Source organism: Phalacrocorax aristotelis, chromosome 2 (genome assembly GCF_949628215.1).
Source record: "Phalacrocorax aristotelis chromosome 2, bGulAri2.1, whole genome shotgun sequence".
Taxonomy (NCBI): Eukaryota; Metazoa; Chordata; class Aves; order Suliformes; family Phalacrocoracidae; genus Phalacrocorax; species Phalacrocorax aristotelis.
In genome coordinates, this window is record NC_134277.1 from 70,879,829 (window position 1) to 70,893,508 (window position 13,680).

The 13,680-nt window shown below is 44.1% G+C and overlaps 1 protein-coding gene across 5 annotated transcripts in view; it reads right to left on the reverse strand.

The window, feature by feature from the left end:
- PHACTR1 (phosphatase and actin regulator 1) overlaps positions 1-13,680 on the reverse strand; it is a 314,482-nt gene that overhangs the window by 36,999 nt on the left and 263,803 nt on the right. For all 5 annotated transcript variants that reach the window (XM_075084044.1, XM_075084041.1, XM_075084042.1 and 2 more), the window contains one exon: positions 13,316-13,472. In XM_075084044.1, the coding sequence (XP_074940145.1) occupies positions 13,316-13,472 (157 nt within the window). The remainder of the gene's footprint in view (positions 1-13,315; positions 13,473-13,680) is intronic.

Below are 13,680 nucleotides of genomic sequence, written 5' to 3' on the forward strand. Positions count from 1 at the left end.
CCTCAAGCCAGGACTGTGTCCAAATGGCTTCTGAATATCTCCAAGGAGGGAGACTCCGCAACCTCCTTGGGCAACCTATGACAGTGCTTGGTCACCCTTACAGTGAAAAAAGTGTTTCCTGGTGTTGAGACAGCACCTCCTGTGTTTTGGTTTGGGCCCGTTGCCTCTGGTCCTGTCACCGGGCACCACTGAGAAACGCCTGGCTCCGTCCCCTTTGCACCCTCCCTTCAGGTATTTATACACATCAATATCGAGTCTTTTCTTCTCTAAGCTGAACAGTCCCAGCTCTCTCTGCCTTTCTCCTTTAATCATCTTTGTGGCCCTTTGTCAGACTCTCTCCCATATGCCCATATCTCTCTTGTACGGAGGAGCCCAGAACTGGACACAGCATTTCAGGTGTGGCCTCACCAGTGCTGGGCAGAGGGGAAGGATCACCTTCCTTGACCTGCTGGCAACACTTTTCCTCATGCAGTCCAGGATACCATTAGCCCTTTTTTCCTGCCAGGGCATGTTGCTGGCTTATGTCCAACTTGGTGTCCATCAGAACCCCCAGATCCTCTCCTGTCAAGATGCTCTCCAGCTGATTGGCCCCAGCATATACTGGTGCATGGGGTTGCTCTTCCCCAGGTGCAGGACTTGGCACTTGCTTTTGTTGACCTTCATGAGATTCCTGTCAGCCCATTTCTCCAGCTTGTCAAGGTCCCTCTTGATGGCAGCATGACACTCTGGTGCATCAGCCACTCCTCCCAGTTTTGGGTCATCATTAAGTTTGCTGAGGGTACACTCTGCCCATTGTCCAGATCATTAATGAATGATGTTAAAGAGGACCCTCTGGGGTACGCTACTAGGCTTTGTGCCAGCGTCTGGCCTGGCCATTCAGACAGTTTTCAATCCATCTGCCCATCCAGCCCATACTTCAACAACTTCACTGTGAGGGAGACAATGTTGAAAGTCTTACTGAAGTCTACATAGACACTATCTACTGCTCTCCCCTTGTCTACCAGGCCAGTCATTTCATTGTAGAAGTTGATCTCATTGATCAAGCATGACTTTCTTGTCTTTTACATGCCCGGGTATGGTTTCCAGGAATAGCTGCTCCATCACCTTCCCAGTGATCAAGGTGAGGCTGACTGGCCTATAATGTCCTGAGTCCTCCTTCTTGAATATAGGGGTGACATTTTCTTTCCTCCAGTCTTTGGGCACTTCTCCCAGTTGCCATGATCGATCAAAGAAACATTAAAAAAATAGAGATAGCACTAAATTTTTAGTACTGCTGCGTCAAATTAATCCTTTCAGATATACTTTTACACTGAATATTGAGGCAGTGTTGTCTCTCTTGAAGATTTTAACATGTGCCCTAATTATGGGATATGTCATGTTTTAACAACAAGTGCACAGAACTGAGAGGAAGGCAAGGTACAGTGACATGCATGTGGGAGAATCAAATCTGAGGCAGCAACTAGCAGGGAGGATGCTGGGGCAAGTGAGCTGTGATGCCTAGTATACCCCCCTGATGCCCCGCATTTCACTGTCACTGTCTTTGTATGTGCTCCAAAATCCTTCAGACTGAGGCCAAGTGCTGTACAATATCTTGAACCGAGGTGGGATGGAGGGGGCTACTAGCACTACTGAAATACAAGAAGAGACAAGACAGAATAAAGACTCTGAGGAGAAGACTTAGTCAAGACAAAGGGAAGTAAAAGTACCTCCCAAGAATGTGTCACATATGATGTGTTTCAGAGGCAAAAAGCGTATCTCTACACTGCTGTAGAGCCTTTTTTCATCTGTCATGTTACATTAGAAAACGCCGTGGAGCCCTTAACTTGCTGGAATTAAACAGAGCAGTTCAAAATGTTGGCAGCTTTTCTAACTGCAGCAGAGACTTAGATTTTCTTTGGTAGTCTGAGGGAAGAAGATGAAATGAATGGTGGAGTATCACATAGCTCTATGATCCCTGGAATTTCCCAGGTCTCTCTATCTCAGCATATATGTCTGCCCAAACAAGGGAAGGGTTAATGGTTCTGGCTCAGTCTGAGGGTGAAGGACACCAGGCATTTACACTCAGTTGTTAACCAGGAAAAGGGAAAGAGTCTCTGGGGATGTTCTGGCCCTGGGACATCAGCTACTCCTTCCCCCAAAAGGAGCAGAGGGAGGTTTTGGGATGAGCTGGAGAATGCTCTGACAGTGAGATTCAAGAAGGCACCAGAATTCTGTCGGGGGAGTTGCTCCCCACTTCGAGACTGATGTACAGATGCAGCGTATTCTCAAACCTGACTCTAAAAAACCCCATTCCTGTCAGAGCAGTTGCCTGCCCTCCTTCTTTTACAGCTGAAACCTGGATATTGGGGCAAGGAAGTCCTTGCACTGGGGCAGAGTGTGCTCTAGGAAAGCCAGGGACCACAGTTCAGGTGCTCCAATTTCCCAGTGCAGCCAACCAGGCCAAAGGAGCTTGTTGCTCACGCTGCTCGCAGGCTTAGGTGGAGGTGAGCCAGCTGATGGGGCTGTGAAAAAAACTTCATGGCAGATGGCCAGGGACCTTTCTCTGTAGCTTCTGTGAGAGCCTCCTGAGGACAGCATTTACTTGCAGTTTACATCTCCCTGTGCACTCCCCCACAGGGCCTGGGTGCAACCGAGCTGCCATCTGCCATCCCACCAGGTGACCGAGGTCCCCCAAACGCTGCTATCCACCATCCCACCAGGTAACGGAAGTCCCTGTGCATGTGCAGGAAAAGGGGCCTTGGTCCAGACAGCATTCCTGTTCCCCACTGAAGGAATGGATGGGCACCTTTGCAGCCCCCGCTGTTTGAGATCAGGGTCTCCTGCTTGCAAGGCTGGCTTTTAAATCAAAGCCAGTTGATTGCAGGGAGGCAGGAAGACCATTTCTGCCTTGATTACTGCAACAAAGGAAATTGTGAAGACTTTTCCAGCATGCTGAAAAACTCAGATATTCTGCAGAACAAATAGTCCAGCCTGATGTTATATGCTTGCTCATTTAGCAAATACAATATATTGAATACTTATTTTATTAATTACTCATTATCCACTAGCGTAGCTGCCTCCTGAATTCAGGGGTGTCAGTGAAGAACCAGGTTACTGAATTTACCTTGGTGCTAACATGCTTTCCCTGTAGTTTGCTGGTTTGAAAATTATTTATCATCAGAAAGGCAAGCAATGAATATTACAGGCTGCATACTCAGAGACACGTTGATGTGGTCTACTGCGCACGAGAACACTTCCTCTTCGCTGATGTTATTAACAGATGGTAATTTTACATGGTCAGGTCTAAGGCTAAGGACTTAGTTTAATCTCCACATATGGTCTGTACAGTGCTTATGAATCCCAGTGCACTGAAATATGAGCATAATTCTCATCTGCACTTGCCTCTAAAAGACCGGTTGTAACTTTTCTGCACGCATGCAAAAAAAGTCCCTGTTCATCTCTAAGTGACCCTCATATTAACACTATGTCTTAGGTAAAACATGCAAAATTCCAACCATACATAATTGTATAAGATGTAATGGTAAGTATATTCGCTTTCTTGGTACATTTGTCCAAAAGACATTTAATCTTATATAAAACAAACATATAAAACATTAAATCCTATTTACTACAGGGTCAACTCTTCAAAAAGTCACCTCTATTTACTCACATACAATAACCTGCACATGAAACTCTGCATTTCTAGACATACATAGATGACCATGCTCACAAGTTAGACTTACTTCTCTAGCAGTCCTGCTTGTGGTCACAGTACATAGTTACAGTGCAGATGTACGAGCACATACATATTTAAAAGCTGATTGGAGTCAGGATAAAAAAATTGGTCTTACGTGTTTGACTCCTTTAAAAGGATTACCTATGTTAATCTCCTGCACGTGTGTTGCCAAATAGGCCATAATACACCAAGGTGGTGGGGTGTGGGGGGTGTGTGTGGGGGGGGTGGGGGGTGGGAAATGCAAACTATAACTTCTGAGAGAGGTTAAATATTTTGCTCAAAAAGTGATTTCTCCATTTTACAGTTATCAGCCTATAAAGTGAAATTTATTCCTGCCAGTCTGCTTCTTTTATCTACTTGTACTGCCATCTGATTTGTTTCCTTTATGGCAATTACAAGGTCATCCAAGCTGAGCAACTGTTGTGCTTGTGATTAACTCCCCACAATCAGCAGACACAAAACATGAAGATTTATGGTTAGAGTTTTTCAAGGTGGAAATTTACAAGCTAGTTCTTAATGGAGCTGCCCTAAATTTGTCAGCATTAACCAGCAAAAGAAAAAACCCAAACAAACCACCTTTTTGTTCTTTTAAAGCCAGAATGTAATATTTTGAATCAGCTACTTCCTTGCTTGTGTTTGTTTCACCTGTTTTTATTAATATTTGTCATTCTTCTACTCAAAAAGAGTCTTGCGTGGACTCCATGTGGCCTCTTGTTTACTGGAGAAATAAGAGAGTATTTCTATTACCGACATAGGTTATTTCATTACTGCCACAAGCTTGCATTATATCACCATGAATTATTTTGCCCAGCAGAGAACTGAGGAAAAAGCTGACAGTGGTTTGACAGCTAAAAGTGACACTGCAATCAATGTGGGGCAGAAAATGAAGGATACCACACCCCACTGAAACTGCAAGGGAAACTAAGGTAGACTAAATATATTTGTCTCAGCTGTCTTGACAGCCTGAGTTAGACCTCAAACACAAACTGTGTCAGGGGGATGAAGAGGATAGGAAGCATGAAGAGGAAATTGTAACCCCATAATGTATTCTGCCTCAGCTTCTGCAGAGAAAGGATGGGAGAAACAGATGTTGTAATGACAGCGCGGAGTGACTTGCACTGCTTCCGTGAGAGCTGGCAACGGGAGCAGTGACAGACCCCAGGAATAACAAATACCTTCCTGGGCTGCTGCTGTCTCTGATTGAAATGAATTTTTGACAGGGAGAAAACACTTTCCATTTCATCAGTGGCCACACAGGTACCTCTGGAGAGACCTTGTCCTCAAATGCTGCTTCTTGCTGCCCGTTGCCTACCATTAAGAGCATTCCTCTCCTCAGCACAACATTCCTGCTCCTTTATAGTAACATAAATAAATTGTCTCTGCACATTTGGAGCCCCACCTTCTAACATGGAGAGACACATCTGCCCAAGGACAGACTATATCCACTCTCTGAGGTTTTGCTCTCATACTTAGCAAAACATCTGCAGGCCCCAGTTGAGCAAAACTGGTGGTGGCAGGGGTTCATTGCATCAGGAGGTAGAGCTGCGAGAGAGCAGAGGTGACACTGCCAGGGCCCTTCCAGATCATAGGTTAAGGACACAGTTCATCCCACAAACAAAGGAGCATGTAGAGGTGATGTGTTTTGCGGTGACTTTACCCACTGTCACCTCCTCTTTCCCTTGATTGCTCCATTGACCTTTTGCCATAGCAAATTACTCAGATGAAGCAAATTCATGCTGTTAGTTGTTGAAACTCATATCAAAACAATAGTAATAGCACCATTCGTGACGTTAGGCTTGTATTTTTCTCTGATGAATGATTATGTTAGCTATGAGAATCCCTAATATAAAGAGACAAGTCCAAGCCGTGCTCAGAAATTAGGATCCTTGTCCTACTGAAACACAAAGTTAGATGTCTAAAGAGATCCTGATATCTGAGTGGTTTTTCGAAAGCACACAAACTTTGCTGTCAGTGAGCGTTTGTCAACCAGTGGAATTTTCCAAAGTTCATAGGCACATATGTACATTTGGAGCCCCCACATACCTTAAATATTCATGCATGTACATGTGCGCATATGTTTCTTTCAGTGGCTTGCCTAAGGTAGAAAGCCTATGGAAAATGCAGCCTTCCCAGAGCATTTTAACTACAAAGCCTCCTTTCCATTCAGCACAACAGCTTGCCAGGACAACAATCACAGAAAGGAGAGCTGACAAAGGTCTTGGGAGCCCATCTCCCATCCGCACCCCTCCACAGAACCCAGATCAGTTCTGCTCAGAGTATTTATTCCTGGCAGTTGAGCCCACATATGTAATGATAACTCAGTTTCAGCCTGTCACAATAATCACCTGCTTTTGCTGCCTTCCTCCTGATGCTAAGGGCAATTTAGATAGCTGCCTTGGGGTTTCTCATAAATGTACAGCTTCCTCACGAAGCTAAACTAAAAGGGAAAAAAAATTCTGTTTTCCCTCTGTACCACCACGGCTAAAACCCAGGCTCAGTCCTTTGCGGCTTTTTTTTTTTTTGTCGCCTCCATTCATGAATCTAGTGCTGCCGTCCCCTCTAATCCAGGATTTAGATGAGCTTGTTTACCACAATCCCATTTTCCGTGTGATTTATCCCCAGCACCCGACATGCAAAGAGGCAAGCTCCACACACACACGCGCGCGCGTGCGCGCTGCCGTTGGGGATGAGCTCTTGCTTTAGGCGCTTGCTTTTCTCCCGTTAGTGCAAGCTAACAATAAGGGTGAGAATTGCAGACGTCAGAGGTAATTAGAAAGAAATTATTTCACATTACCCAACAAAATGAGGTCTGTGAATAAAGCCTAATCCCGCTGTCTGCCCATTCTTTTTATCCCTAAATGACTTGGAAATGGGGAGGGCACAAAATGCTCTTCACAGTCCTGGATGGGGATCAGTCACGAAGAGATTCAGCCATGCTCGACGGGGCCTTCTTGCTGCCGTCCTCTGGTTGATTAAACCCTCCCCTCAATGGGACTGCAACGCTGTTTAAATAATGAACCGATTCAAAAAGCTGAATCTCCTCACAGCCTTATTTTTTAGTAAAAAATAAAAATTATCACTTTGGACTGTTCAGTCCCCTCAGGCCTCTGAAGAAACTGCTGTGCATTTTAACAGCTGTGCAAGCCTTGTACACCGACCCTTCCTCAGCACTGGTAATGTCTCTGTCATCTTCATGGTGATGCCAAAGACGAAATCCTTTTCACAAATTGCCCGACTTTTATATTCTTATTTCTCATTCACATCTCTCCTTCTGTTTACAAACATACTCTATTGCTCTTTCTCCTGAGTACTCTCCCTCATGCAGAGGGACACACGGACAACTAGCACCTGATGTGAACAAGACCAAAAACCTCACAGCAGCCTTGTGACATTTTGAAAATCAATGGCAATTTTTTATACTTGTGGGAATTCAACAAGTTCATTTCATCACAGGATTTCTGTTTCTGAGCAGTATCTTTCAGTACAGCTGAGGAAGACGTAGTATTGATCAGGGAATGTGTAGAGTAGATTACCTTTCTGATCGAAGTAGTAGGTGACCATCATCTGTCAAACCCGCCGCTCCACAACAAAGATTTATGACTTTTCATGCTACATTTCTCAGTCACAGACATCTCGGTACTATTTCCAAAGCATCAATGGGTCTATAAATGCATCTAGTAGGTGTGTAGGTCTGTATCTCAAGTGTACATATTTACAGCCATATGCACACAGACAGTGTCTCTGTGATCTATTTTCATACTTCCTACCCTTTGCCTTGTGATACTTGCAATATATTATTTATATTGCTTCAGATCAAGATTTTCCACTTGCTGGTATAAGGACAGCACCCCATAAGGTATTGTAGTGAATAAATCCAGGGCTATACAAAAAGCAATACAGAGCACTACTGTATATCTGACAGAGGAGCTTGCCATTGATTCACTGCTTTAAAGCCAGCAGAACACATATACTGACACGCTCACAGGATTCAGTCGAGCAATGGGATGTCCATCACTCAAAGTCACAAGAGAGGCTGTGTGGACACTGCAAGAATCACTTTCTTCTTTATTTGTTTCTAATTTAATTATTTTCTATTTAATTATTTCGTTAATGTGCAGAGGGCTGCTCCCCCACCTCATCACTTTTTGCTTTCACACTGGGCATGGTCTTGGGTTAAACATGACTCCTACAACTGACTGGTTCTGGCAGCAGCACAGCACAAAATCTTATCGGCTGCAAAATCTCACTGGGCTGTCTGTGGCACCTGCCAGTGATAGGTAGCAGTCCCCTGACACGCACTGCTCACCCATGGACAGCCTTTATGTATCTGCTCTGCCCTGTAACCTGCAGTCAGCCTGCCCTCTGCCCTGAGGTGGGTAGGAATGTGCTGATGAGACAGACATGACGCTGACCAGTAATAACACTGTGAACATCATGATGTTCCCTTAGCATTGATTATTAGCAACATGGTGATAATAGTACTGGATTACCAGACTTTTTGTATAACTAGATCATCCTATTCCAGCAGGTGGGAACAGCCAGGATGGAAGCAATTCAGAGAAAACAGATAAGGACACTGCCATACATTCTTGGAAAGCAGTGGACAAAAATCTCAGCTTTAATATTTCTGTATCTAATTGCTAATGAGCACCTTCACTAGCGTTGGGGGGTTAAGAGACTCAAAAAAAGACTTGAGTGATTTAGAAAGCCTATCCCATAGGATGCATGGCAGATCAGCCATAGTCTAAAGACACGTTGTCTCAATGTATGGGAGAGACTTTGTGAAAGACATACAAAGAAACCAGATCTTCCCAGTTCATGGGTGTACAAAGTCCTCAGCAAAGTCTGGTGTAATGTATAGCTATACAGAAATATACAGATATATTTTCTCTAAAGGGCTTTTCTGCTTACTAAATAATATGCTGATTGAGGAAGTCTTTGTGGTCTCTTATGACCACCATTATGATTCCTGGGTGAAAGTGCAAGGACCAGCACTGAAGCACCCATCTCAGTACCAGGGGACAGTCTGGCAGTCTCTGGGAAACACGTGGCTCTGCTGTGCATCACCCATCAGTGCTGGTCCTCCTCTTCACCAGGGGCTCCTGACAGGCGTGCCTTTATCATTGCCCCAGGAGAACCTCCCAGCCCAGATCCAGAGCCTGTCTGAGTCCTTGCTTCACAATCATAGCCCGGATATGCCTCGCTCTCACCCTGATAGCCACTGAAAGTTAAACCCAGGTCCTCCTGCTCTAACCTGAATAACCAGGGGACCGGTGCTTCCCAGCAGGTCCAACACAGCCAGCCAGACAGGCAGAAGGCAGAAGTCTGTCTTTTACCTCTGCCTGTTAACTTTCAGAGTCCTGTTTTCCCTCCTGTTTTCTCCTCTCTGCCTTGTGGTCACTTATACACTCTTCTTGAGCAGCTATGAAGCTGTGCAGACAACAGAAGGATAAAATGGAGGAGGAGTTCAGGAGAAGCTGAGCAGGCAGAAAAAAAAAACCAAAGAGAAAACCTTACCCATGTAAAGATTTACTTAGTGTTGAAGGTCTGCATTTCAGTGTATAAGTTAATGGAGTTGTATGGGTTTTTAGCAGTCAAGAACAAGGCCTCCAGCATCCATTTCTATCACCAAGTCACATGAGGTTATGAGCTGGCAGTTGTGTATCTTAATTCACTATTTTAGCTCCCAGCTTCATAGTAGGTATCACTTTTTGGAGTAGTCCATTCTGGTTTTGTTAGAGGAGGAGGTCTTCTAGTTAGTTGCTGTAATTGCTGTGTAAAGACTGACCAGAAATAGTCTATGGTGCAGTGGCGTATTCACATGGCTAAATACACATAATGTGAGATTTCCTGCCTTTGTTAGGACATATTTTGCCATCCGGGGCAAAAAGCTCCATTTTTGCTTGGATCTACATGTGCTGAACCATGATACAGAATACACACCAGCGAAGCACTATACTCATGTCAAGTGTTCCTACGATAGGTACAAAGGTGTTAGTTTGTCTCATGGCTGAGCTAATATTCTGGTGTGTAGTGGGCCAGATCCTGCTATAAGATACAGTCATGGAATCATAGAATCATAGAATGTCCTGAGTTGGAAGGGACCCACAAGGATCTTCAAGTCCAATTCCTGTGACTGCATAGGACAACCCTAAAATTCACACCATGGCTCTGAGGGCGTTGTCCAAGTGCTTCTTAAAATTGTCAGGCTCGGTGCCGTGACTGCCTCCCCGCGGAGCCTGTTCCAGTGCTCCACCACCCTCTGGGGGAAGTCCCTTTTCCTAATATCCAACCTAAACCTCCCCTGGCACATCTTCCTGCCATTCCCTCGGGTCCTGTCATCGGTCACCAGGGAGAAGAGATCAGCGCCTGCCCCTGCTCCTCCCCTTGTGAGGAAGCTGCAGACCACGATGAGGTCTGCCCTCAGTCTCCCCTTCTCCAGGCTGAACAAACCAGGTGACTTTAGCTGCTCCTCATACGGTTTCCCCTCTAAGCCCTTCACCAACTTCGTGGCCCTCCCCTGGACACTCTCTAGTAGCTTTATATCCTTAATATACTGTGGCACCCAAACTGCACGCAGCACTCGAGGTGAGGCCGCACCAGCGCAGAGCAGAGCGGGACAATCCCCTCCCTCGACCGGCTGCAATGCAGGGCTTGATGCACCCCAGGACATGGTTGGCCCTCTTGGCTGCCAGGGCACACTGTTGGCAAGTTGAATATGAGCCATCAACCAGAACCTGTATGTACACCCAGGGTTGCTGTGCCCTAGGTGCAAATTCTCTGCAGCCTCACCCTTACAACTGGTCTGGTTTAAGTCAAGGCACCATTCTTCCATCACGGGAAACAGGTGACATGGTGAAGTCTGCTCTGGAGTCTCTCTACCAGTTGGCGGATGCAGTAATAAAGTAATAAAATTTTTCTGGGACTAACTGGAGGTTCAGAGGTTCCAAGCTACATTTAAACAGGATCTGAACAAACAGTTCTGAGCCAAATGGATTCCTGGTGCAACTCTAATAAGTCTGGAGGAACTACACCTGGGATGACTTCAGTCCCACACAGTATGTCAATGGTGAATCTCTCAATACGCCTGGCTGTAAGCATCTTTAAAAATGACATTCTCTTTATAGTACTAAATTCTGCTCTGCCAAATGTGGCAGCCAATGAGCTCTCCCAAGCTAAATACTATGAGGATTATGCATAAATACTGAAGTATCCTAATCAGCCTCTTGGTGAAAATTAATTGATCCATTACAGACAATAACTATTTGCTGAAGTTTTTATTCTGCATTTTTTACTTCTGTAAGTAGCATATGTGATTTCATTGGCTAGCTATTTTAAACCGTAGGGGACCATTCGTGGAACAGTACATATCCCTCTGAAATCTGAAATTGCCAGCTGCAATTATAGTCCGCATCTAGCATCTTCTCTAAGGACTATAAATGCTTCACTACTTTAATTTTGCTTGGCATTTGCATCACTGTGTGACAATTACTAAGCAATGGCAAAGGATGGATTCAGTAATGAAGTCTGGACAGTTAAGAAATACTGTCCAAATTGAAATACTCTTTCTATTGCAATCTAATGTTCATCAGTCTGTGCACATGGACACATCACATATAGATACAAAACACTGGTAAGATAGATACCTTCCTTTTTTCTGCTGAAATGTCTGTGGCTTTTTGCATATTAGAGAAGAGGAAAGATTTTTTTCTCCTCTTATTTCTTGATTGTTTTTAACTACTCAAAAGGATAAGATAGTAAGTTGTAAATACTAGTAATTAAAAGGTCAGACTGGCAACTATATTATTCCAGATAAGGCTTGTGAAATTCTACCAATTTCAGTGATGTTACACTGATATAAAATGGGAATGAAAGAGCAGTGGCTCAGCTATTTTTTGAACTCATATATATACAGTTTTAATTATTTGAACTGATTGCCCCTAAGTCCTAGCTATATTAGAAGACATGATCAAGCATTATACCTCACACTGAATGAGCAGAGATGCAACTGGGGAAACAAACAATGATATCGTGAGAATATGGGGCTTACACAGGAAGGGTTCTGGGTATTGCCGAAATTAGTTTCCCCTGTTAAAAAGAGATATGCTGAAGAAACATTGTTTAATGGGGAAAAAACAGGTTTTGGAGAGGTGCAATATATGATAAAAAACACCTGGTGCACAGTGAGCTGTGCAGAGTCAATGTTTGCAAATGACACTATTTACCTTCATCAGACAGGGCTGTAAAACTTCTGAGAGACCTAAGTAATACAGGCAAACAGGCAACACACTGGAAATGCTGTTCAATGTCATTGCAAGGTCAAGCAGTACACAGTAAGATCTGCTAAGAGACAAAAATTTCAACTCTCCACATGCTTCAAAAGGGTTCAAAATTAATCACATAAGCATTGGGACCTTGCTATCATGTGCTGCTCTTTGGGACCCAGAGCTCCATGTGCAGCCTAACAAGGTATTAGGCTGAATAAAGACTGGACTGAAAAATCCCAGTACCAGCAACAGTGCAGTGCCATCTTGCATACTTCGGGCATCACTGCTGAGGCCCTTCAACAATAATACTGAAGAATTAGACAGGTTTTGGAGTATGTTAGGCATCATCCAGCACAAAGACTTTCAAAGGCAGACTGGAAAGATGTGGTTAGTTTATTCCAAAGAGGCAATACATGAGGCCATGAAAAAAGTAGATAAAATGCTGAAAGCGGTATTTACCAGGAGCTCCTATTCTTCCTGTCTTCACAACATGGTAGCTGTGTTCCTCCCTTATCTCCCCACCGGAAAAAAAGAAAAGAAAAAAAAAAAAAGAAAACCCACAAGAAAATTCCCAACAACTGGCTGGTCTTCTCCTTGTAGTTTTCTCAGAGTCACACTGGAGGGCAACTAACAGTATTCACCAGTTCTGTATACCACCAGGTTGATAACAGTACTAAACTGATTACAGAAATAATGGCTGGAGCACAGGAGGTTCTTAGATATTTCTACCTGACCTCAGTTTACTAATTCTTGACAGAAATCTTCCACTTTTAATGGCCATGCCCCCTACCCCATGCAATACAGAAAAAAACAGAACAGCTGGTGAATAACACTGTTATGAAGAAGAAAGAGTCTAGACAGGGTAAATCTGTCCAACCTGACCCAACCAAAGCAGGTACTGAAGGACAAAAGTATTTTGGATCAAGAAAAGACTCAGCTACTCACGGGAGGTGCAGTCAGAAGAGAAAGTTACACCTCTGCCTTTTGGCCAAACTAAAAGCCTATCCAATGACACCTGCAGCTACAGTCCAAAACACCATCAAAGCTGAACACTTCCCAATGGTGCACCGAAGACAACCAAATCCACATAGTTCATGCTGATACTTAACACAACCAAAGATGCCATTGGATATGCCAGGAAAATGAAAGGGGCATTGTATGGGAAGTTATATTGGGGCAGAAATAATGTCCAGAGTCTTTTTTTTCCCTCCCATGGCTTTTCCTCTTGAACATGTTGAGCAAACAGATCTCAAGTATTTACAGACTAAGGATAAAAACTGCATCCTGCCACTTATTTCCAAAAGCAAGAGTTAGAAAAATGTTTGTCTCCTACCTTGTTAACTTTGTCCCAATCTGCTGCCTAAGTTCGAGCCTCTCTTCATCTGTCTGCATGGGAAGGATGTTCTTTTCCTCTAGCTCTCGCTTGGAAGGCCTGTTGCTTAGTTTGATTGCTAACGAGTCCTTCCTGCAGACTTTCATTGCCAGAGAGCCTGTGGGAGAGAGAAGAGGCTCTGCCAAAGGAGGTGTCATCATTTCATTACAGCATGCAGCAGGCAAAGAAGTACTAGCCAAGGGAGGATACTAGGTTCTCATTTACACTGGTATGGACTGTGGGAAAAGGGGTGTCAATTAACTTCACATACTCAATTAACCTCAATTCATATCATAATAAGGAAAAGCTGAATTTGGTAGGTATAG